Below are 26,886 nucleotides of genomic sequence, written 5' to 3' on the forward strand. Positions count from 1 at the left end.
ATATATAAATAAAAATAATCTGCAGTGGAGGAAAAAAATACATCCTATTGACCACACAGTGTAAGGGTCAAAGTGTACAAATCAGGCAGCTTGTTGGCTTGAAGGCCTCGCGTGAGGATCCGGAAGAAGAATTTGGATGGATTCATTGTATGGATTCATCTCAACGTTTGGCCCATAATATCCACCCTAATGCGTGTTTCAAATGATTGATTGCTCAGTTTAAGGAGTCAGGCACAACACTACATCTGTGGGAGTTCACAGGTTAAGGATTAACCCGTGATGTCATGACATACTGTTTATTTGCGTTTTTTCTATTCACGTGGTCATTAAGCTCCACAGAATGAGAGGTCTGCTCTGCCGGAAACATTACGGAACAAATGTTATGGACATCTTTGTATACCACACCATAGACAACCAATATAAGGCAAAATGTCATCATACTTTAAGTAGCATGTGACGTGTCAAACTAGGGGGTTTTCCTGATTCTGTATCCATTCCAAGTATTAGTTTTGCACGAAAAACACTCCTTGACAAAACTAATGCTTGGAATGGATTCAGAATCATGAAAACCACCTAGTTTGACATGTCACATGCTACTTAACCAATATAAGGCAAAATGTCATCATACTTTGTCTATGGTGTGGTATACAAAAATTATCCTAACTTTCTTTGCGCGATATTTCCGGCAGAGCAGACCTCTCATTCTGTGGACCTTAATGACCAAATGAATAAAAAACAAAAACAGACATCACAGGTCCTCTCAAATTCCGGGTGGCTGTCTCCCCGGCTACCAACATTTCACAACTGGCTGGTCCATGACCAGCATCCCAAACTGGATGGGGTGTCAGTAGTCCACCGGTGCCAGGAGGAACTGGAGCTCTTTGAAGGTACTGCCGTGTCGCCCCACCTGGTCAGCCTTGTCCTTCACCACGTTGCTTAGATTCTTGAGCTGCTTATGGCAGGCCTTGCATTTCTCGTGCCTGAAGAAACAAGAACAAACCAAACACGTTTTAATAGATTTGTCATCTTCCGATTTAAAATAAAACTACTGCGATTCTGAAGGTGGTGCAAAATACAATAGATTAATACGTTTAAAACACTAGATTATTAATGAGGAACTTCACTCCAAGTCACAAAGACTAGCGACTCTATGAGACTTTGTTGCACTAATGGTCACACGCCAATCTGCTATTCCTCATTATTTATCTATGTATTGTCTCTGCCAGGCCGAAGCCTATATGTTAAGCCTCCAAATGCACTGGTGTCGTTTATCAAGCATCCAAACAAATAAGTCTTTTTTGCCAGCAACAATCAAATTAAAATTCTACCATTGTTAAGGAAAGGATATTGTTTTTATAACAGTTTTAGAGAACGGAGGTACTGTATGTTTAGAGGAGTGCCAAGCTGGAGATAATCACCTCTCTTCTCGTGTGATGTCCACTCCGACAGATGGTGGTGCTTTGAGTGTGTCTGAGATGAGGGGCCAGAAACGCTTCAAGATCAGCTTCAGAGACATGTATCCTGTCTGGATATAACTAGAGATAAACATCAAAACGGGGTTAGAAAGACCACAATAATAAATGCCATTGTTAGTTAAGTTCACCATTTTCTTTTCAGTTCATAAGAGAGCAAAATGTATACCGGTCAACAAAACTAAAACTCTACTTCTGTTTCAAGGTTAAGAAAGGGTACAGTCAAATAAAATAATTGAATACAAAGTAAAGTTTCCAGCAGCCATCTACTCTCAGAAAATGGAACCAGTGAATGCACAACTGTTCCTGCTGGATCCCCACTGACACTGACTGGTTTCATCCACACACTTTCATGTTTTTAGGAGACAACTTTTGGATACATCCGGGTGGCTGACAGTTGGTTATAAATCTTGGACTTTGAACAGACCAATTATGCTAGCCATCAATCACTTTAGAGTAGTGTTAAGGCTCATACATAGTCTGGATTTTCGGAGGTGAGGTGCTCACCGAACTACAACATGACGTCACGAGCCACGGTGAAAAGCAAACCACCGCCACCGCCCCAGCCCTTCTGTTTTTACTCACCACCGATCAACGTTATTTCAGCTCCGGTGGCCACCTCACCACCGAAAATCCAGACTATGAATGAGCCTTTAGCCAACAATGGAAGAAGTTAATTTCAAAATAATTTCCCAGTACTGTTATTTCATTTTGTGCACCAGTTGTCTTGTACCATCTCTGCTATTCTTGAACTTGAAAACACCACACTTCTCCCTGGGGTCAACAGCTAACCCAAACAAACAGCTGACCAACAAGGGTCATTTTTGTTATTGCTGTCGGTTTGGAACCAATGAAATTCTGACTGTAGTGTATATATCTTCAAACTTCAACTGCTGTTGGGAGGAAGCCTCATAACTCCACTTTTGGGGTTTTAGATATTGTTTTGCATAAAGCAGTGCTATTGAACACCCTTTGGAAAAGTATTGAACCAATGGAAAAAACGCACGTTGGGACAAAACCTCTTAACTCCATTGGACCCTCAAACTGTCTGCTAAAGCAGATAACTCCACCACCTCTCCCCCTCTCATGCAAGTCATTGACAATATATAAAGTCACAACACCAACTTTGATGAGGCAGTATTGCTTAGTTTTCAAAAAGTTCTTAATTTCCTGAAAAATTTACATTTGAGTTTCTTCCGATAGCAGAGATATATATGACACATTCGGTTCTTTTTGGAATGCAATGGGCCCGTTTGTCTTGTAGAGTATATTTATTTAACTGGCCTCCAGGCGACAATTGCATAACCGTCCCGTCTTTGCTCACCTCTCATATTTGCTGTGCAGCAGCTTTTCTATCTGTGGCAGGATGGAGGTACATAGGTCCAGTTTCCATAGTGCCCTAAAAGACAGAGAGATTATAGTAGCTAGCGCGTGTGTGTGTGTGTAATCATTGTGTATATTCCTGCACTATACCTGCATCGAGTGATCTTGGTACAGAAGTTGATCTATTGAAGACCCTGACCTTCAAAGTACATCATTTTTGTTTTGATTGTATTGCTGTATTGTTGTATTGTTCTTTCTGCTTTGGCAATGTAAACGTATGTTTTCTCATGCCAATAAAGCCCTTTGAATTGAATTGAAAAATTGAATTGAATTGTGTGTGTGTGTGTGTGTGTGTGTGTGTGTGTGTGTGTGTGTGTGTGTGTGTGTGTGTGTGTGTGTGTGTGTGCGTGCGTGTCTGCACACGTCATGCCCACTCACGGTTTAAGATTTAAAATGTTGAGCACGTCCACAATGATGCACATGTCACCAATGGCTACAGCGGTATCCATAGCCACCTGGAAAACAAAAAAGTGGGCAAATAATAGCAACAACAAACTTTGTAACAATAGCATAATAGCAACAACAATGCTGCCAGTGCCCAATGTTCCTCATGTAATGTTGCCTAATAATGCCTATTGTATATTTCCTAATGTCATTCATTCATTATTATTTCCCTGAGCATTTTGGAAATTAACACATTGTTATATTTCCAAAACGCTCAGGAAGGCCAGAACGTAACGTATCTCTATTCAACGGCGGTGGTCTCTGGCCTAGTCTGCCATAGGATGTTAATGGTAGGATCACATGAAACCCCTATAAAACAAATTGCCCAATACTAACAGCCGGTCAGCAAGTGGATTCATGAATATATGTATATAGACAATATTTTAGGCCAATATAAAAGACTATATACCAAATTTCCCACCCGTTGACTGCTGGACTAGCCCATTAAAACCGGCAAAGCAAGTGTCACTTTAGATTTTAGCGTTGGCCATTCAAAAATAGCAGATCTGCAAGCTCAGAGCGAGTGTGCCACGTTGCGAGCTTGTACATCTATTGTTTTTTTTAAATAAAGTGTTTGAAAAACCATGTTGAATAATTTAAGAATCTACCTCAGATCGTAAATTGTCTAGTAGACCATTTACCTTCACGTCTCCGCTGGCCCACGCAGCTCTCACCGTCTCCAAGTTCTTGATCCTGTTGGCCAACATCACACGCATGGTGTCGTGACCTTTAGTCATCTGAGAGAGGACCTCCTCATCACTCAGGCCTGTGGGACCACGTGAGGACTGCAGAGAGAGAGAGAGAGAGAGAGAGAGAGACCCCTTCGTAAAATGTGGAAGTAGGAGACAGAGCTTTAAGAGTGTGTACACACCCTTTCTCTTATGGGAATAACAAAATCACACCCATGTGAAGTGAGGGGCGCTCTTATCATTATACATCATCATACATCATCTCATGAACTGAATTCATGCGATTGGTTGGATACATTTGGTTAAAGGGTAAGACCACTTTTTTTGAGGTTTGGGTTGTTTTCTTACCTTATTATGGTCAAACTAGTCCAGTCCAGGAGTTATTTCGCTCCGTTGTGTTGTTTATTAGCAATTTAAGAAATAAAAAATAGGGTCCATTGACTTACATTGTAGCGGGGAAACAGCTCTCAAAGTCACTCTTTTAGCACATGAACGAACGCAACAAAAGCTGATTCTGACAGCTTATGACATCAGGAAAACTCATGCGGTTTTATTTTTAATAAAAAATGTCAACGTTGTCTTGTTTTGATTAATTTGTGTAGAACGAAGATCTGGTAGGTATGCTTACGCTAACCGAATCACTTCTGTTTTCACGTGACGCGGTACTACGATCCGATTGGTCCAACTCTAACTGCAACAATCTGGAACAGCGCACTTTATCCTCCGTTCTAAAAGTATCGTAAGCCTACAAATTTATGACTGCTTGCCGTGGGTGTCTGTGTCGGGGGTACTGCTCGACTGCAGATGGATTGGGTGCTCTCAGCGTACAACACAGGCAGCCAGCGTGCTTCCTTGTTTACAAATGAAACCGGAAACGGAAGACCGCATTGCAGCTTCAGTGTCTCTCCAAACAAAATAGTACCTTTATAAATATACGTTAAAACACGAAAATAAAACCGCATGAGTTTTCCTGATAAACTGTCAGAATCAGCTTTTGTTGCGTTCGTTCATGTGCTAAAAGAGTGACTTTGAGAGCTGTTTCCCCGCTACAATGTAAGTCAATGGGCTCATTGGGCTGGTATTTTTATAAAGTTATTTTCTATAAAACTGCACAATGGAGCGAATTAACTCCTGGACTGGACTAGTTTGACCATAATAAGGTAAGAAAACAACCCAAACCTCCAAAAAAGTGGTCTTACCCTTTAAACATTTTTGGCAGACATTTGACCCAATTTCTCCTTTCATTGTCAATGGCAAATATTGAGACGTGCGGGGACAAAAGCTGTATATAGGAGGGGCTAGCGCCCCCTCAATAAACGATGGCGCTTGCACAAAAACAAATTTCACCCACTGTTTTACAACAGTACAATCGGCATGAGTATTTACTCACTGGTAAGAAATCGGCCACGTTGAGCCCTATGGGCTTGCTCCTGGCAGCCGGGATCAGATTGGGCTGTGCTTTGGGCTTGGCGAGTGAGGCCTGTGGGGGTTCCGAGCGAGGAGCAGGAAAGACGGAGACCGGGGGAGGAGGTCTGGCCGCGGGGATGGGCCGTGGCGCTGAGGAGACCACCGTGGGTTCAACCCGCTGGACAGGAGTGGACGTCGCCATCGGGATGTCCCTCAGATGGCCAGGCTGTGGAGAGAGGCATTGAGCAGCAGGCTTTAGAATAGAATGTCGTAAAGGGCCTAGCAAACGGGGAGCGAGGAACGCACACGTTGTTGCCTGGATCAACGACAGGTCTGCTACAGGTTTGCTCAAGAGGGGCGCGAGAACGCAAGCGTAAAAGAAATGCTAAACTAGGTTATAGTTTTCTTCCTTTTCTCTTACTCTCTTGTGTCTGTTTGTTTTTATTTGCTTTGTTGTTGTATTGAATGTAGGTGATTTCTATTTTGTCGGTCTTAAAAAGAAATCACACCCGTGTGAACCAAGTGATGCAATTCCCCCCCACCCCACCCACACCTCTTTCTCTCTCTCTCTCATTAGCAGGCAGCAGGCACAGCACTATCTCTCTCTGTTTCTGGTGGGCACGGACAGGAGGTGGTTGCACCACTCAAAAACAACAACAGGGACACTACTATGTAATGATGTTAAAAGTAGTGTGTACCTTGTAACCTGATGTGCACAACAAAAAAAATTAACTTTGTTCCATACATTTTTATACTCCAATACTTTATACAGTAGTGGCGTCCGACAATAGGCAATAGTGCACAACCAGAAATTCCCAAAAGGTCTCTATATAGCAGGGCTGTAACAGATCAAGAAACTCATGGCTTTCCATGTATCTTGACTTGTGGGTGACAAGGAGGGAAAAAAAATGGAAAAAAAAGTATCAAACTCGATGTCTTTATAGCATTAGCATAATTGACATAGGTATAACAGGTATAACATACTGGGTTCACTGGGAAACCACAATGCTCCCAAACAATGTAGAAATGGGAAAGTGTCACATTTCAAGGAGAGAGTTGGGACTAAATGCAGGTTAAGGCATGCACTCAATGGGAGTGTGAATACATGACATGTACCATTAAAGGTATATTCAGTGATTTCACTCAAAAAACCTTAGGTTTCGTTTTTGGCTGTGGGACCCAGCCTTTCGTCCAATCAGGATAGAGAGTAAAAAACGAAACCTAAGGTTTTTTGACCCCCAGGGGTTAACTGGGGACAGGGAGGAACTCCTTATATGGTCAGCACACTCTATAGTAGGGAGGATTATCACAACAAAACAAAAAAATAAGTGATATTTGAATTAAGTGAAATCACTGAATATACCTTTAAAACCTGGCCACATTATACTGTAAATAAGAATGTGTACCAATACACCCACCTGCTGTTTGTCGGGCATTGGTGTCATAACATCGGTCACTTGGCTGGCTCTCACCACATACCTATCTGTATACAAAAATACAAATTTAAACATCTAAAGAAAATGCACTTCTGGATTATTCAAAGTGAATCGATAGTTGCAGGACCTAAATGAAGGAGCTCGTCTCCAGATTGCAGATGAGACACAGCTTTGGTTCACTCACCTTCCTCGAGCGGAGCAGGGAAAGGCTCGCTGAACTTGGGAGGGGTGCGAGCTGACAGGAAGAGGAGAGGGATTCAGGAACAAAGTCAACACAACAGTACCACATGCTGGAGTGTTCAATTAACAATGTTAATTGCTTATGGGTCAACTTGACCCATAAGCAATTAACTACTGTCAAACCCTCAGGCCTCTTTCAGGGAGATAATGTAATTGCTGACACATCCGAAATACCACATACACGCCGACCGTTTTGGCTCACAATACTTCGGAATCTTGGAGCGAATGGGAGATTCTGTTAGCGTGAAACTCTAGATACTTCCGGGTCCTACGGTTTGTTTCTGGGTCCTACTGTTTGTGTCGCTTTTGTGTCCCCATAGAGTTATACTGTGTCCCTCCGTCGGAGTTGTGTTTGAACCGATCTGAGACTAGAACCACCATTAGTCTCATTTTATCGCTTTCCTTGCAACAACAAAGCTACTGGTCTCCCAAATCTGACAGGCCGTCGGTCTGCCCCACACTGAATACTATCACCATTTTATTTCATTGTGTCAACTAAATCCAATAGAGATCGTATTAATGCAAACTAGATTCAACGTACTCAACCCTGCACACATTCTAAATATGGCCCCGAAATATTGTACTGAGCAAATGGACTGTTACCATCTTCAATAATAATGATAATAATAGTCTTTGTCTCCACATCATATATTCTTTGTCATGGACACTTGTACAGAACATTAATAATTCTACTCGAGTTGGAAGCATTATGGCCCATTTTAACCGTCAATGGCTTCCTTTCTGAAAAATAACGTCATTGTAAAAAGATTCACACGTTTAGATATTGCTATTTACAATGAGAAGCGGATGGGAGCTGGTGCCACTTGGACCCGGACGTAGCGCAGGACTACAAAATACAGAATTGCTGCAGATTACCGCCCTCAAATAGGCCTGAGAGCAAGATTTAACACAGAGGATATTTTTTGGTTTACACATTGAGCAGACATACAGATGGCTGCCTTGGGCTGGAAGATTTCCTTGTAGTCCTCTGCATTCTGAATCTCAGCCGTGGACTCCTTCTCCTCCTTTTCGTCCTCGCTGCTGGGGCTGCGGTGCTCGCCTTCTGGGCTCCATCGCTCCTGGCGCGCCTTCACCCTGCTGATGGCACAGAGGTTGCCAGTAACTCACCTAGTATTCCAGCTGCACAATTTGACTTTTAGGTCACCGTATTTATGGAACAAACCCTAATGGCGTCTTTTTGGAACGTTTAGTTTTTGAGGGGCCCCTCCTATATACAGCTTTTGTCCCCACAAAATGTCCGCAACACAAACATTAAATGCCATTGACGTTGAAGGGACAATTTACGCCATCTTGTACCCACACGTCTCATAATTTGACAATGAAAGGAGAAATTAGGTCAAATGTGACGTGAATTTGTGGTAACGGCTCAGGGTGTTAAGAACACAGTTTACGCGAGTACGTTTTTCTACTTCATGACCTCTGACCTCTGACTGCTGCATGTGGTGGTGGGCCTCTCGTAGCTGCGCCTCAGCGTGGAGCCTTTGGGGGAGGGCTCTGTGATCGGCTGGTTGTCCTGGACATGGCCTTTGGTCTCAGAGCATCCAGACTTCTTTACTCTGGTCAGGTCGACCACATAGGACGACACGCTGGTCAGCTGGTGAGACACGCCGATCTGACAATAATAATACAGTGGTGTAAAGTTACTTTCTTAAAGTGGCACTGTTGAGCAGCCTACAGGTCCAGTAGACCACTAAAACAATACAAGTATAACCAACAATAAAACTGTGCCGTACAGTACAGCACAGTAGGTGTCACAATAAAAGTATAGTTGTGCCGCTCAGTTCACACTGGAGTGATTTTTCTTTTTTACAGGCTGAATCACAGACTCAATTCCCATTAACAACAGTAGTGTTTTTAGGACTGGGGATGAGCCTACAACTACATACCAGCTGGTTGTTGCAGATGGACAAGTCGGCCACCTTGCCCCAGCCCACTGGCACCACATCAAAGCAGCAGTCTGGCTCCCAACCGTACACATGCAGCGAGTCCACACTCCCACTGTACAGGCAGGAGCCATCTGGGTTGAACACAAGACACCTGCAAGCACGGAGACATTAGATGAAGAAAATGGTCAAATGGGAAATGGTGCATTCATATAGCGCCTTTATCCAAGGCGCTTTACATAGATTGTGCATTACATGTGCATTACATTCACCCATTCACACACCTTTACATAGACTCACCCATTCACACACAGTCATACACTAATGGCGGCGGAAACCATGCAAGGCACCAACCAGCACATCAGGAGCAATTAGGGGTTCAGTGTCTTGCTCAAGGACACTTCGACTCGTGTTCGAACTGGCAACCTTGCGGTTACCATCCAGCCACTCTAGCCCTGAGCCACCACCGCCCCTATGAATGTGATGGTCCAAAAAGAACATGTGTTTAAATGGAAAGGAAAAACACCACAACACACGTGACTAAAGCTGGACATCTCTCCAAAGTTATAACAATACACCACAATTATCTCTACGCGATTGCTCCATTGCTTCCCATTTAGCCTGTCAGTTTTCCACTAGAAAGTGCTGCTTAATATTAACATTGCACAACGAAATGACGTTTTTCCTTTGCTTCCATGTAATTATTCCACGCACTTCCAGTACCCCCAACTGAACCAATTCATAAACCACTTTCAATCTGCCTTCCCTATTTTGGGCATGTCATCATAAGCTCAAAAGCTGCAAGAAAAGCTAGAGGCTGTACTCCTCCTTACAATCACCCCATTACCAAAGTGGGTTGAACCAAACAATTGATATCCCTATCACTCTGACTGGCACCATACACACCTGACAGGCCCCGTCTCCCCCTCTGAAGAGCCGATCATGCTGAACTTCTCTAAGTCCCACATCTTGATTGTCCTGTAATATACGAACACAACAGTAACCATTTAAAAAAACTGCATGGGTAAACTATATGGCCTTAAAATACAGATGTTGTGGGTGTCTGTTGTACCTGTCCGAGCTGCCCGATGCCAACAGGTATTCTGTAGGGTGGAACTGAACAATGTTCACAGGTCCACTGTGAGCTGTGAACTCTGTGATCACCTTCCCCGCAGTTAGGTCCCAAAGCTAAGAGACATTGTGAAAGAAATAGAAGACATTGGTGCCGTTGACAAATAAATGTCTTTGCACTTACTTGGTCATTTAAGATAGAGGCTAAAACGCAAATCAAAATGTTGGTTGAAACTTGCAGATGCTTCTAAGTTACAACAAGCTTCATTGACTGTCTATTCATGAAACAGAAAAGCCCTTTCTGATTGTATTAAAACAACTTCAACTCACCGATATTGCAGTCAAATTAATCCATGTTGATGTTGAGTGATTTACATTGAAAAGTATGACTGCACAGAGTTTGACATAAAGTTTCTCATTAACATGACAACGATGGACAAAGTCTTGACAGAGACAAAGGATAACGCGAGAGTTGCAATATTGGTGAGTTTTGTTGTTTAATACAATCAGATAGGATTGTGTTTCATGAATGGGCTGTCAGGGTCAATAGAGATGGTTGCAACTTGCAGACAGTAAGTTAATTGTGGCTAATAAAAGGCTAGAAAATACTACATTTTAGGCATTTAGCAGGCACTCTTTATCCAGAGCGACTTACAATAAGGTAAACACATACTGTACATCAAATGCAGAGAGACAGTGTAGTGCCTTTGTAATCGAGGACCATAGGTAAACGAACCTTGCATCAGTCTAAAAGTATAATATCAGGAAAAACAATAATCTGTACATTTACACTAAACAAACTAGAGGATGCCAGGTCAATACATTAACATGGCATCTGTCTAAATAACATCCTATCTAAGTTACATTTTAGCCTTGGGATAACACTGCTTGGTGGTCAGTGAGCCATGTTAATCGAAACGAATAGTTATTCATAATAAATCATAGTCATAATAATAGTCTTCAGTGTATAGGTGTGGTACCTTAATGGTGCTGTCATCACTAGCAGATGCCAGCCATTTTCCATCTGGGCTGAAAGCCACGCATCTCACTACCTGGGTGTGACCCTGCGGAAAACAATAGAAACACATTCAAGTTGTTCTGGCTTTATCCTCCATGACTGTGTGGCACAAGTCTGTGATTTAACCCAATGGGAACTGACATGAATGGGCCTCTGTTTGGATGGGCCTTGGGGGGGGGGGTGGGAACTGGGAAGCTGGATGGGGGGCATAATTGACTGAAACCTTTATTTATTCTCGAAAAAGCAAATGAGGTTCACCCTCATTTTCAGTGCTGCCGAGATCACATGCACAAAATCAAAAATTAATTAATTAAGATAGATATAAAACATTAAAAAAAATCTACAACACACAAGCAGTCAGTGAACAAAAGCACAAATTAAAAACAATCACATATGAGGTGAGATTTAAAAGCAGGTTATTAAATTGTCCATAGGATATATATTGGGGTATAATTTTTTTGTGTTTCAATGTAGAGTGTTCCATGAAGTAAGGGCATCAAAGCAGAATGATCCTGTTCATGTTTTCATTCCCCCCCCCCCCCCCCCCATGCTGAATTAAGCAGCTTGAATACTGTGTATACTGTATATTATAAAGTATACACCCCAAACCTTTGACTCACAAACGTTGCAGTATGCATTTAACCACGAGAGTGCAAGCAAGCAACCCAGGGAGACAAACTTCAGACAAGCAATTCCAGACATGCAGGGTCGCACACCCACCAGCAGCAGCTGACTAAACTAGCTGTAGTGTAGACCTTTGGCAATTGGCTAAAGTGGATAACAGGAAGCGTAGCTAATGACTATAAATGCTGTACCAAATCAGATCACAAGGCTAAGGAGGCACTTCATGACACCTGAATGTCTGGAGGTTGTCAGTAGTCCTCGGTTACTTAGCATTTTATATTTGGTCATCTATGCACATGAAATCCTTCAATTCACTACACGTGGCGACACACACACACACACACACACACACACACACACACACACACACACACACACACACCTTACCTTATACCTAAACACACATCCTTTCCTCCGTAAATCCCACATCTGAAAAAAAAAAGAGAAGACAATGTTAGGATTCTCTTGATTTACAAAGTTCTTAATGGGTTGCTACAACATTGCTGACCTTTTAACCCCTTCTACTTCCAGATCCCACAGGTAAGCTGACCTGTTGGTCTCCCAATTGCCCCATTACATGAACTAAACTCAGGCTCAGGCTCAGACCATAGACGTGTAAAACGGTAGACACGGCAGCAGGCCACCATATTGTGGAGGGGAAAATCATAATGCAACAACTTGGAACTGACCTCGAGCGGTTATATTTTATGCAACTCCATTCAGCAAAGACCCAGCGATTGTTTCTAAATTAAAGGACCACTTCACCACTTTTAAACCTATCTTCATAGGTCCTCACTGATAATCATGGGGAAAGAAATTGTGCCATTTTTTTCTACTCGGTCTGTGTCTCATAGGAGGGCTGTGGGGAGTTCAGGAACCGTCTTCCAGTGACATCATCGATGGGGAATACAAGCTAATAGAAACTGCAGGCTTTCTAGTCCTGAAAAGTTGCAATGCGAAAATGGAAGCCATCGTTCTCACGATAATGAAAATCTAAATATTTTTGTAAAAAATATATATATATATCTGCCTAATGATGATGTCACTGGAAGACAGTTTCTAAACTGCCCACAGCCGTCCTATGAGACACAGACAGAGTAGAAAAACATTGCACCATTTTTTCAAGATTATTAGTGAGGACCTATTATATGAAGATAGGTTGAAAAGTGGTCCTTTAAGTTCTGAAAGTACAATAATATTTCTAAAAGGCACCAACTCCGACACACACACACACACCTTGATATTTGTGTCCATGGACCCTGACGCCAAGTAATCCCCAAAGGGATGGAAATCCAGGCTGGATATGTTGGCCTTGTGTCCCGCCAGAGTCCGTAAGACTGAAGAAAATAACAAAGAGTGAAACATGTTCAGCTAGTTTTCTGTCCTACCACTATGCCTTGTACTGCTGGTTTTCAAATCTATAAGGACCCATAGTACTACTTCTGGTTTTCTATCCTACCAGGACCCTTAAACCTTGTACTGCTGTGCCTTTTGAAACTAGCTCCTCACCACTCGCCCTACACACTTCCACTCGGTTTGAGCATAGATATATAAATAATAGAGACGGCACTAGGATTCCCCTCCCCTCCCCTCCCCTCCCCCAGTGCCGTCTATGATTTATATATCTATGATCAAACCAAGTGGAAGTGTGTAGGGCGAGTGGCAAGGAGCTAGTTTCTAAAAAGGGGGCTGATCTCAACAACCACGCCTATTTAGCCAGGCTAACGCCTACTAGTACTACAAGCTTTCCATTTCAACAGTCTTATCATACCACACACTAGGGCATTCACTTCTAGTCATTTTTACTAGTCGACTAGTTGTTTAACTACCTATATTATGTAACACACACACGCACACAATTTACAATTTAGGCATTTAGCAGACGCTCTTAATCCAGAGCGACACACACACACACACACGTCTCACTTTTAGCGGCCTCCAAGTCCCAAACGCGCAGGGATCCTGACTGTGACCCTGCTACGACCTGCTCCTCGGAACCTTTGAACTGCACACACTCCACTGGGTTACTGTGACCTGTCAAACTCTGAGAAGGATTTCCAGAAAAGACAATTTGAAGTGATTGAGAAAATGCTCACAAAATAATTCTGATTTTGTTTGCAGTTCATTCACATTTATAACATTCCATTTTCAATTTTCCTTTTCAGCCATATGAGCAATGTCGAGCATTCCTCCATTTTCTTGCATTTTCTTCCCCATTAAAACCTTTTCACACAAGTGTGATGTGGAAATGAGGCACAGATACCATGGTTAAAATGTTCTACATGCAAAGCATTCACACCTGCAGCAATTGATGATGCAGTCAGCCATGTATGTGTGCTAAATATCACAAGCCAATCAAACATGATATACCGAGCAATATACTTTACTTCTCCAATGTACCATATACTGCATGTTATCTTTATCAGGGTAGGATATAAACATTTGTAATATCGTAGCTAGGCCAGAAGGTGGAAATTGTGTTCTGAGAAGCAGCAAGAGTCTGGACTGATAAGCAAACATTTTTCATACACGCTGCCAACATGCCAAGAGAGACACTCCTCTCCAAGATCTTTTCAATCGGCCACATAGTGGCGTTCTAGAAGGCCACACAGTATAACTCTTGAACCATACTGTAAGGGCCAAATGTGTACCAAGGTCAAGCACATTCATTTAACCTTGGGGTGGCGCTGTTGGTTACTTGAGTGTCAAGTTCACGGGTATGGTGAGAGGGAGGATTGACCCGGAAGGGGCAAATGGTTTCGACCGCAGGTATGCTACCACTGTCAAATGCTGTGTGGAGAAATGCCTGTCAGAGAATATTCGTTAATTGTTTGTGTTTATACTGATTTATTGTTTCATTTTGAAATCGCAGATACTGATGCCATGCTTGGAAATAAATGTGTCAAAGGCAAGAGCTGCCTGCCTGCGTGTTTATTACCGCATTGTGGGGCTGACACACAGAGCAAACAGTATGGCATTTAAACAGCGCGTCGACCAGTTCAACTACGGGATCAACTCCTCGAGAGCTAAGACGGGGCTCTCACATTAGTCGAAACCTCAGCACCAGTTGGACCTTCGATTCAAATCGTTTGTGCTGCGGGGGCTTGGCTGCGTTCACGACGGGCAGAGGCGACGCGAGAGGACGAACGAGCCAACGAGTGGATCGAGCTGCGGTGGCTGTCAGAGTTTTTAAGTTTCTACTGTTCACTGCTACGCCGGCCGCCGGGGGAACACGAACCGTATGCAGCCGTTCATGGTGGTAAAGAGGGGCTGCGGGGATGATCCGACGTTTGGCTGTGAGGCTGGAGCACTGAGCAGTATCGGACAGCAAGGACGGGAGGTATGTGTAGCTACACGGTATATGGCCATTTAGTTTGTGCGCGCACATTATTATAACTTGGGGGAGGATAGCATAAATCCATGGTTGCTGAACATAATTGACATTGACTTTTATCGTTGCGGGCTGATTTTGCACTGACTTTGTTGTGCGAGCTGCGAACTATCTCTCGACTGAATTGACTCACACTGACTATTTATCATGAGGAAGGGCAGTGTGGCGTCGTGCGTTGCCGTGGATACGGCTGCGCGCTCCGCCGTTAGTGGTGATGTCACGAGAAGTATTGCGCCACAGGCACAAAGTGATATTGGAAAACGGGTGGTGAAACCAACTGCAAAAGCACTTGCATTAAAATGTGAAAAGTATCAAATGGGCAGAAAGGCTAAGCTGAATATAGCAGCCAAATTAAGAGATGCTATTCAAGGTTTCATGGTCAAAAACGAAGTCACAAATGTACAAAATGCTCTCACAGAACTGATGCAAGTGTGTAATGAGGCAAAGTTCATGCATATCAATCTGTTGGGGTTTATGCCACCTGAGGAAAAGGATAAGCATGAAATATGGTTTAAAGCCAAAATGTTATCCAACAATGAGTGCATTTCAGAAGCAGGTATGTGGGTTTCAAACAATGAGGGTGATGATGATGATGATGATGGTAATGGTATGCACAATGAAAATGGTACAAATGAAATTTATGCAAATGAAATTTATGGTACAACAAATGAAGGTGTTTGTCATTTGATTGATGATGGTATTGGTCCTGATGATAGTGTGTCCAATATTGTCAGTGGACATTCAAAGGGGAGTGCAAAAAGTGGCCGTTCAAGTACAGCCTCTGCAAAGCTGATTGCAGCTGCTGATAGAGCTGCACTTGTTACCCGCGCTGCGTTACTTAAGGAGCAACATGCCCTGGAGGAGGAGGAACAAAAGCTGAGAAGGAAAAGAGAGCAGCTGGCTGTGGACGCAGAATTGGCTGCAAACTATGCAAGGATGACAGTTTTGCACTCAGAAAGTAAAGGTTCCTCCCATGCATCCTCAAAGGGTTCAAAATCAAATGCCATGAATTCCTATTTGGAGAAAGCTATAGGGAAAAGAGAAAATGTCCATGTAATGAATCCACAAGCAAAACAATTTCAACCTGGAACATCCATGCAACCAAATAAACCAATGCAATCAAATAAACCAATGCAATTTTCAATGCCATCAATTAACCAATCAGACGCAAGGCCAAAGGAATGTGGCCAATGGAACACTGCTGCTGCTAACCATATACCTCATCACAACCACAAGAAACAACAGGGAAGTAAAATGGGAACACCACAGCATGTGAAAGGTCAATCAGCAAATCAAATGAATCATGTTCAAACCAATCAACCTGCAACCCTACTAACCATTATGGAAAAACAGAATGAAATAACCTCTGCCTTGGTGCAACAGCAGCAGTTAAGATCTCTACCACCAAGAGACATTCCAACATTTCAAGGTGACCCTCTTCAATACAGGGCATTCATTAGAGCCTTTGAGCAGGGAGTGGAAGAAAAGGTGACAGAGGCAGATGCTTTGTACTACTTGGAGCAGTTCACAAGAGGACAACCACAGGAATTGGTGCGTAGCTGCCAACACATGGCTCCTGAGCATGGCTACACCGTGGCAAAGGCTCTTCTAAGTGAACATTTTGGAAACCAGTATAAAGTAGCAAATGCTTATATGCAAAAGGCCTTGGAGTGGCCAACAATTAAATCGGAGGATGTTAATGCACTCCAGGCCTACGCTTTATTCCTGCGTGGCTGTTGTAACGTCATGGAGGAGCTTCAGTACGTGCAGGAAATGGACATGCCTGTCCATATGCGAGCCATAATTGCAAAGCTGCCATTCAGGATGAGGGAGCAATGGAGGACAGTGGCTCATGACATCATGAGGAACACCGATGGAAGAGCCCACTTTTGGGACCTTGTGGTATTTATGGAGCGGCGTGTCAGTATCCTTTCTGACCCCCTGTTTGGGAACATTCAGGATCCCATATCCGGTGTGGTTGGCACAAAGGCTCCCACCAAGTTTTCATCATATCCATCAAACAGGGTGAAGGAAAATATTGTCGCCACAACAATAACTTCTGACAGAGATAAGGAGCTGACGTCGGTAACATCAGATTCGGTGGCCTGCCTTTGCTGTACTCGCAGTCACTCAAACAGTTTAAGGAGAAGACGCACAAGGAGAAAATACAGGTCCTGAGAGAGAGGGGCGTTTGCTTTGCTTGTTTATGCGTCGGCCATGTCAGCCGTTTTTGTGAAAGGCGCTTGACCTGCAAAGTCTGTGGTCAAACTCACCCCACTGTACTGCACATCAAAAGGCAACCACCAGCTTCAGAACAGGAACCATCCAATGAACAGCGGACTTCACAAACATGTGGACATACAGGGGCCGGTAAGGACCGGTGTGTCTTATCTATTCTCCCTGTATGTGTGAAAGCAGTTAAAGGAAACCATGTAATCCGAACATATGCCTTCTTAGATCCTGGCAGCTCGGCCACCTTCTGCTCTGAACATCTAATGCAGAAGCTGAATATCACAGGCAGAAGAACCAAGTTCTTGTTGAGCACCATGGGGCAAAAGGCAGTGGTTCCAGCATATTCCCTAACTGGGTTGGAGGTGGCCGGTTTGGACAGCAATGACTTTCATGTTCTGCCAGAGGTTTTTACACAGAGTGAAATGCCAGTTACTGCTGAGAGCTTGGTGACACCTCAAGAACTGGCTGAATGGCCTTATTTGTCCAACGTTCATATCCCACACATCAATTCTAATGTGGACCTGTTGATTGGGACTAATGCTCCCAATATATTGGAGCCTTGGGAGATTATCAACAGCCACGGGAATGGCCCGTATGCGAGTAGGACGGTGCTAGGATGGGTCGTTAACGGTCCACTGAAAGGAAGGAATGGCGTAGAGGAAGAAGAGTTTCCCTCCGTTACGGTGAACAGAATCTCTGTGTCCAGATTGGAAGAAATGCTGGCCAATCAGTACAATCACGACTTCAACGAAGTTGCGGGGAAGGAGAATGAAATGTCCAGAGAAGACCTACAGTTTCTGGAAATTGCGGAGAGTTCAGCGGTACTTCATGAGGGGAGGTACTGTCTGAAGCTGCCCTTTAAGAACAAGGAAGTCTGTCTGCCCAACAACTTTGCAGTGGCTAGGCAAAGGATCCAGGGTTTGAAGAAAAGGTTCCTCAATAACAACAGCTTGCAACAGGAGTATTCAGCATACATGAATAAGCTCATAACAAACAACTATGCAGAGCCAGTACAGCCACAATTGCAGGGTCAGAAGGGGAAAGTGTGGTACATACCGCACCATGGTGTCCACCATCCCAGGAAAGGAAACCTCCGTGTGGTGTTTGACTGCGCAGCCACGTTTCAAGGAGCATCTCTGAACAGTGAACTTCTGCAGGGTCCGAACCTTACCAGCTTACTGCTTGGAGTTCTAACTCGCTTCAGAGAGGAACCAGTGGCGTTCATGGGTGACATTCAAGCCATGTTCCACCAGGTGAAGGTTGCAGAGGAGGACAGGGATTTTCTGCGCTTTCTCTGGTGGCCAGATGGAGACGTCACTAAGGACCTTGTGGAATACAGGATGACTGTGCACCTGTTCGGTGCTGCATCATCTCCTAGTTGTGCGAGCTACGCCTTGAGGAAAACTGCTGAAGATAACCAGTCTGAGTTCTCGGATGAAGTCACACAATCTGTTAAGCACAATTTTTATGTGGACGACTGTCTGAAGAGCTCGGCCACTGAAGAAGAAGCTATCCAGACGATAACCGAGCTTATTGCACTGTGTCGCAAAGGGGGCTTCATTCTGGAGAAGTGGATCAGTAACAGCCGTGGTGTTTTGCAGTCCATCGTAGCAGAGCAAAGGGCCAAGGATCTAAAGGAGTTGGATTTGGACAGAGACAAACTTCCTATGGAAAGGGCTCTGGGCCTACTATGGTGTGTGGAGACGGACTCTTTCAGATTCAAGTTGGAGTTGAAACAACAGTCTCTTACCAGGCGTGGTATGCTGTCCATCGCCAGCTCAGTATACGATCCGCTAGGGTTCCTGGCACCAGTCACTTTGCGTGCAAAAATAATGCAGCAGGAACTATGTAGAAGAGGATGCGGGTGGGATGACAACCTACCACAGGACATCCTACACCAGTGGAAAGGATGGTTGGAAGAGCTGGAGCAGCTGGCTGCCTTTCAGGCAAGTAGGTGCATCAAACCAGTGGCCTTTGGAAAGGTTAGACAGGCCCAACTACATCATTTTGCTGATGCTAGTGAAGATGGATATGGAACCGTATCATACATGCGGATGTCAAATGAGGAAAACCACATCCAGGTCACCTTTCTGCTTGGCAAATCCAGAGTAACACCACTGAAGGCTGTAACTATTCCTCGGCTGGAGTTAACCGCTGCCGTCCTTGCTGTCAAAGTGGACGTGCTGTTGAAGGCGGAGCTGAAGTTCCAGTTGGAGGAGTCAGTATTTTGGACTGACAGCACTTCAGTGTTGAAGTATCTGAGCAATGAAGACAGGCGTTTCCACACATTTGTGGCCAATAGGATCTCAACCATCAGAGAAACATCTGAACCCTCACAGTGGAGACACGTCGGTTCCAAAGACAATCCAGCTGACGATGCGTCAAGAGGAGTGAGGGTCTCAGACTTCCTGAATTGCAGCAGGTGGCTTGAAGGTCCTGCATTTCTTTGGAAGCCAGAGGAGGATTGGCCCAAAACTGTGCTGGACGTCTCAGTGGACTCAAGTGACCAGGAAGTCAGAAAGGAGGCAACAGTAAATGCCATAAATATAGGTGACATGTCTAGTCCTACATGCCAACTTATGACCTACTTCTCAGACTGGAAGAGGCTGCAGAAAGCCGTTGCCTGGTTCCTCAGGTTGAAGGCCAGGTTGTTGGAGAGGGGCCGTCTAAGAAAGCAGGCTGAAGGTCAAAGGCCCACGTCAACATCCTGCAGTGGTACTTTGACGCTGGATGACCTGCAGGGGGCGGAGGTTGCCATCATTCACTACTGTCAGCTGCAGAGATTCAGTGAAGAGATTGCTGCTTTAACATCCGGGAAGGAAGAAGTGAGTCGACAGAGTCCCATATATAGGCTGGATCCAGTCCTTGAAGATGGGCTCTTGAGAGTTGGAGGACGATTGAGCAGAGGAGCAATGCCAGAGGAAGCTAAACATCCACTCATTCTCTCAAAGGACCAGCACGTTTCTACACTCATTCTCAAGCATGTACACCAGAATTTGGGACATGGTGGAAGGACGCACACACTGTCCAAAGTGAGGAAGAGATTTTGGATCACCAAGGCCCATGCGGCCGTCAGGAAGATCATTACTGAGTGCAGTTTTTGCAAACGTTATAACGGCAGAGCAGTGGAGCAAAAGATGGCGGATCTTCCAGCAGACAGAATCCTTCCTGACCTACCACCTTTCACCAACACAGGGGTAGATTACTTTGGTCCAGTGGAAGTGAAGAAAGGAAGATCAACCTGTAAGAGGTACGGAGTCATATTTACTTGTATGGCAAGCAGGGCCATCCACCTGGAGGTCGCCGTTTCATTGGACACCGACGCATGCATTAATGCTATAAGGCGTTTTATCAGCAGGAGAGGACAAGTGGCGCATCTACGGTCCGATAATGGTACCAATTTTGTTGGGACAGAAAGAGAACTGAAGGAGGCTCTGGCAGCTTGGAATCAGGACAAGATTCATGGAATTCTGTCACAGGCTGGCATTCGTTGGAGCTTTAATCCACCAGCAGGATCACATCATGGTGGTGTCTGGGAACGGATGATCCGTCTGGTGAGAAGGGTTCTCAGTTCTGTCCTACATCAGCAGAGGTTGGACGATGATGGACTTCATACAGTGCTCTGTGAAGTGGAGGCCATTTTGAATGACCGTCCAATAACCAAACTATCAGATGACCCCAACGACCTGGAGCCACTTACACCAAACCATCTTCTTCTATTGAAAGGGAAACCAGCTTTACCACCTGGAGTGTTCGACTCAAATGACCAGTACGTGAGAAGACGATGGAGGCAAGTACAGTATCTCTCAGATCTTTTCTGGAAAAGATGGGTACGGGAATACTTGCCCTTGCTCCAAGAGAGGCAAAAGTGGAATCAGAAGAAAAGGAGTTTGGCAGCTGGAGATATTGTGGTCATCATGGACCCTGCAGCCCCCCGTGGGTCCTGGCCACTTGGCAAGGTTCTCGAGGTCTTTCCAGACAAACACGGTCTGGTGCGCTCTGTGAAACTGCAGACTAAAAGCAGCACTATTGAAAGGCCAGTGACAAAATTGTGTTTAGTTCATGAAACCTAACATGTTTGGCCCTTGTTTTTTTCTTTTGTTTTGTTTACTGTTTGAATTGTTATACCCGCCTTAACAATTAGGGGCCGGTGTGTAAGGGCCAAATGTGTACCAAGGTCAAGCACATTCATTTAACCTTGGGGTGGCGCTGTTGGTTACTTGAGTGTCAAGTTCACGGGTATGGTGAGAGGGAGGATTGACCCGGAAGGGGCAAATGGTTTCGACCGCAGGTATGCTACCACTGTCAAATGCTGTGTGGAGAAATGCCTGTCAGAGAATATTCGTTAATTGTTTGTGTTTATACTGATTTATTGTTTCATTTTGAAATCGCAGATACTGATGCCATGCTTGGAAATAAATGTGTCAAAGGCAAGAGCTGCCTGCCTGCGTGTTTATTACCGCATTGTGGGGCTGACACACAGAGCAAACAGTATGGCATTTAAACAGCGCGTCGACCAGTTCAACTACGGGATCAACTCCTCGAGAGCTAAGACGGGGCTCTCACACATACCTTGTACAATCAAAAACATCCATGGATTCCTCAGATCATGTCTGCCATTTTTCCATCTTCAAAACACACTTTGTCTACCGAGCAATCTTCGTTACATCCCATACACATTTTGGCCAAAACTCACTACACAATGTATAAATCATGAATGCATTGTCTGATTGACCCCACATTTGTAACACACACACACACACACACACACACACACAAACACCAAGGGCATCTAAAAACTGAGGGGGGGGGCAATGTTACAGAAACATGATTATTTACATCAAATTGGGTACAAATGATCTCAGGCGTTATGTGATCATTTAAAGCTATTATTAGTCTCCCTTTTGCTCTGGTAAACCGTTTCTTCAGTAGACATTTCCTACTGTACAGTACATGAAATAGTGGACAAGTTTGTGTCGACAGACACTAGTTTTCGTTTGGGGATTTCCACAGTGGCCACCATTGTTCAAGACACCTGCAACCAGATCTGGGAGCATATGATAGTGCCATGACGCTGGTGCCCAGGGGTAAGAAATGAAGGAACACCGCCCACACGTTCCAGGAGACGTGGAACTTGCCTGCCTGGGCCCACTGAATATGTGGTCATCCCTGAGCCAGCACACTCAGGATCCAGATTCACAAATTATAAAAGACATATTCTCCATAGTCCTGGCCCTTGTTGTTGAAGTGGGTGCATGTGTACAGTATGGCAGCAACAGATTTTAACCGTGTTCCCAAAAATGTCCCTGTCATATTAGCTGACAAGGAACTTCCTCTCCTCAAGTCAATACACTAAAATTCAAAACCAGTGAAAGTACAGGTCTGACCTGCTTATTCACATCCCCTTGACTTCTACTTTGTTATGTCAACTCGCACAACAAAAAATATATGTATATAATTAATAATTATGAGTAAACATGAAATACATATATGTTAATGTTATTGCTTGTTGTCTGACATGTAAAATTTGATAATGAGAAACACTAATTTCATGAGATGCACAGTGTGATAGAAGGGCATCTTTTGGGTCAATTAATCTGGAAAGTATAAGCTTAAGTATGCTGTGGAATTCACATACAGAAGCAACTGAATGTTTGTTTTTAGTGCCTGGGTAAAATAAAGCATAGTACCTGGGTGAAAATAAATGTAATACATAAAATGCAATACTAATTGAACCATGCATACCATAACCAGTGTTGTTTTTGGCAGCAAATGTTGATTTTTGTTTTAGTCATAGTCTCTTGATTAGTCTTAGTCACATTTTAGTCACCTGAAATGTCTAGTTTTAGTCGACTAAATATCATAAGATTTTAGTCGACTAAAATGTATTTTGGTGGGCCTTGATGCCGTCCTAATGACTGTTTTTACATTTGCTAGTCGATTGCCATTTTCAGCATGCTATGTGTAAAATGTAAGTGTAAAATGACCACGTGTCCACTAGTCCCTTCCTATTAGCCTTTTAGTCTAGTTTTTATCTGTTGACGAAATTGTCAATACATTTAGTCTTAGTTTTAGTCATCATGGCTTAGTTTTCATTCAGTTTTAATTTAGTTTTTCAGTGAAAAAAGCCAGTCGACGAACACATTTCGTCTTAATTTTAGTCGACAAAACAGCACTGACCATGACACAGTTGGGTTTGCTGACAGAGAAGATGTTGACTCTTCCGTCCTCTCCACCAGTAGCCAGCAGGCGGCCTGAGCTTTTCCCCAGGACCAGACAGGACACATTGCTGGAATGAGCCACAAACTCTTCTGCAAAAAATATCAAAACAAAACAAAACAATAAACATATTTATATCTCAGAGTCTCTAGTGCACACCCATACTGGAATAGTTCATGGATGGATGATAACTTACGTAATCGCCAGGACATTTTGGTTGTGGTGGAAGAAGAAGAAGCAACTGCAGCCATGATGGGGACACTTTGGAGGCTGCTATTCCTTTTTCACTATAGCATCTATGGGACAACCATTGATCATCATCCATGAGGCAGCAGGATACTATGAGCATAATAATCCATGCTAAATCAAGTCTTAAACATGACTGAGAGCAACAAACAACCACATTTCCCATTAGATACTCTGGGACCTAATTAACTCAATAAACTTCACCACTCTAGGAGGAGGGAGGGGTGAGTGTGGACTAAACTTTTAACACAGTGCCCAAATTTGTGCATGTACAACTTCCTGGTCTCAATTGCACATGTTTCTTTCCTTCCATGAAGCAACATGGAGTCCACCGTACGGTCTTCGCTTCCTAACCTTATTTAATTAACCTTGGACTACATGTTGTCTCAGTAGACAGCCCTATCCCTGCGTATCCCCCTTAGAGTATATATGAATAGAGACCACACCCAGAGGAAACCCTGAGGCGAAATGGACATAGTGGCCGAATTTGCTATTGCAGCGTGGGCCCAAACACATGAACGCCCTTGTGCACGTTCACGACGGACGCACGCTCGTGCGCATTCAACGGCAGCACGTTCATGTGTTTGGGCCCAATCACTATTGCAATCCATCCCAGAATGCAATCTGTTCCTACCCGGAAGGAGGAGTGAAATCGCCTCATGCGCTTTTGAGCAACTTAATGCAAGTGGATGGAAGGAGAACTCGGATGCCATCTCTATTCATATATACTCTAAGGTATCCCCCTATCCACAAGGAGCAGTGCACCAAAGCATTATGGGAATTGTAGTCCAGCCCTGTGTCGATGGCATCAGAGACACTAGGCTCACTGCTAAAATCTAAAATATCTAAAACCACATATCACACATAAAGACCCCCAGGAAAGTGTTCTACATCTTCTAAAGTCATTAACATATATGTTTTAGCAAAAAGGGTAAAGTGTCCCTTTAACAAATCATATTTAGCAAAAACTATTTTACTGCATGAAACACAATCTAGCTATGTATTATGTTTTGCATGAGTGGCTTGTGATAGAGAAATAACATTATTATTACACTAACATTTTGTGTAATAATAATGTTATTTCTCTGCTCGATTATTTAGTGACTAAATAATCGAGCAGTAAGGTCCCAGCAGGCTGGGTAGTACTGATCAGCTGCCATTATTGTTGACAGCTGTTTAAGAATTAATCACATTAGGGCATAACGCATTAGAGCTATGGACCAGAGCTAATTAGGGCAGTGGCTTTGGACCGGGGGACCACCACGTCCACCAGTTGTCCTTGAGGGGGTTCAGACAGGTGGTCCCCAGTAATATGATGGAGAGTTGGTAACCAAATGGACCCTAAAGATCTTTAACTCTTGAGTGTGTAAAATGAAACCAAATGGACTCGTGCCTTACAGGTCCATGTGGCATTTTACACCATCAAGAGTTACATTAATTGTTGTTAAAGTTAAATATCTGCATTGCTAAGTTAATTTACAAGAAGTCTACACAATAATTGTTATTAGAGAATGTAGAAGAGTTATTTTGATCAACGTTTGCCCTGTTATCTCTCCCCATGGTAGGCCTATACCAACATCAATACAGCATTGGACAAAATCTTATTAAACGACAACAAAATATTCTTTATTTTGGTCACTTTGGGAGTCTGAGAGGCTAAATCTGGCCTGAGCTGGAACGTAGCAAGCATTGACAAAATACCGTAAATAAAATAGTTAAATAGAGACTATATATTTAACAGGATTAATGCTTGTCGGAGGGAAGAAAACGTAAAGTAATAATAACGTTGATCCGTACCTGCATTGTTGATGCATTTATGTGTGTAGGCTGTGTGTGGAACAGCAGTAAACAGATTATTGCTGTCAGTCACAACACCGCTGTGTCTGAATGTCAACATGCACCACACACACACACACAATAACTTCCCGGTCACGCACTTAACATTAAGATCCTGTTCAAAACTTCATTGCATTTATTACCGCCGGTATACATTTTTGCCCGTAAACTAAATCATGTATCCTTTAAATTGAGTTTAAATTATATAATAATAATATATATATCGTAATTTATCAAGCCAGCTTCACTAATGTGTTTTTTTTAGAGCGCTTATGTCACTTTTATTTTGAAGGTGAAATCTTGTTGCCACTTGTGTCTGTGGTTGTGAAGCGTTTACTTGGTAACACCAGTGGCACCTAACAACATACACGCGCGCGCACACACACACACACACACACGCGCACACACACTGTCTCTCTCACACACACACACACACACACACACACACACACACACACACACACACACACACACACAAACTGACTGACTGACAATAATAGCCAATGTGCTCGTTCACATATTGTCAATGGGAATTTAAGATAAATTAAAGATGAAATTACCTACCTAGGTTCCATCCTGGATACTGTCTAATCTTTCCAGTGATAAAATGGCCACCAACGTAATCAAAAAAGTCAATCAAAGAACAAGATTCCTTAGTTTACAGGATCTCCTCACTGGTCAACAAAAACACCTTGAAGACCCTAACAGGAGCCCTCGTAGGCCTAGGCCTACAAGGTTTCTTCGACCTCCTGGTACCACAGCACCTCAAAGGCCCTTAAAACTAGGCTCCAGACTTCCCAAAACAAACTGGTCAGGCTCCTACTTGGCCTCACCCCACAGCATCTTGCAATGGGTCTGGTCCACAAGACTCGATACACCACCAAGATACCCATACCTGTCTAAATACGTCCTTAATGTTAAAAAAACTCTAAACTCTGAGTCTAAACCAAAGGGAGTGCAACAAACCATGTACAACCCAGATTCAGCACAAGGGATTAATTATTTTCACTCCTATGCCACCAAAATGTGGAACGCCCTACCAACAGTTATTAAGACATGCGAATCCCTTGACTCCTTCAAAACCGCTCTCAAAGGGCACCTACGGACGGCTGCAATTCGAAACTGGCCCCGTAAAATCTGAATAACCCCCCCCCCCAGCCTTTTCCCCTCACTATGTTTCTTTTCCCTTTTTACCTCCATTATGATGGGGGGCGGGGTGATCATTTCCTCTCCCTTGGGCTGAAAGGTGGATTTTCAGGACTGTTGTATTTTAT

General features: G+C 43.6%; 1 protein-coding gene across 2 annotated transcripts; it reads right to left on the reverse strand.

The window, feature by feature from the left end:
- Positions 1-25,677, reverse strand: katnb1 (katanin p80 (WD repeat containing) subunit B 1). Of its 2 annotated transcripts, none has more exons than XM_083791565.1 (20): positions 25,574-25,677; positions 23,727-23,826; positions 23,492-23,622; positions 13,615-13,732; positions 12,925-13,025; positions 12,076-12,117; positions 11,027-11,110; positions 10,048-10,163; positions 9,882-9,953; positions 8,979-9,129; positions 8,517-8,704; positions 8,021-8,166; positions 7,016-7,066; positions 6,814-6,878; positions 5,379-5,621; positions 3,941-4,084; positions 3,234-3,310; positions 2,797-2,871; positions 1,419-1,535; positions 1-980 (listed from the first exon to the last, which is right to left on the reverse strand). In XM_083791565.1, exons 2-20 carry the CDS (start codon positions 23,779-23,781, stop codon positions 845-847), a joined length of 2,112 nt encoding a protein of 703 aa, XP_083647691.1. In that variant the 5' UTR covers positions 23,782-23,826; positions 25,574-25,677; the 3' UTR covers positions 1-844. The 2 variants fall into 2 exon arrangements, with proteins under 2 accessions (XP_083647691.1, XP_083647690.1); XM_083791564.1 differs by having other exon boundaries at positions 8,021-8,169.
- Positions 25,678-26,886: the final 1,209 nt, after the last annotated feature.

This window comes from Protomyctophum parallelum, assembly GCF_964188405.1.
Source record: "Protomyctophum parallelum genome assembly, chromosome: 2".
In the NCBI taxonomy this organism is placed as follows: Eukaryota; Metazoa; Chordata; class Actinopteri; order Myctophiformes; family Myctophidae; genus Protomyctophum; species Protomyctophum parallelum.

Coding starts and splice junctions, on each gene's coding strand:
- katnb1 (XM_083791564.1), bottom strand. CDS start 23,781: ATGGCTGCAGTTGCTTCTTCTTCTTCCACCACAACCAAAATGTCCTGG. Junction 12,118..12,924: donor CCATGGACACAAATATCAAG/GTGTGTGTGTGT, acceptor TTTTTTTTTCAG/ATGTGGGATTTACGGAGGAA. Junction 10,164..11,026: donor GTGATGACAGCACCATTAAG/GTACCACACCTA, acceptor AATGTCTCTTAG/CTTTGGGACCTAACTGCGGG.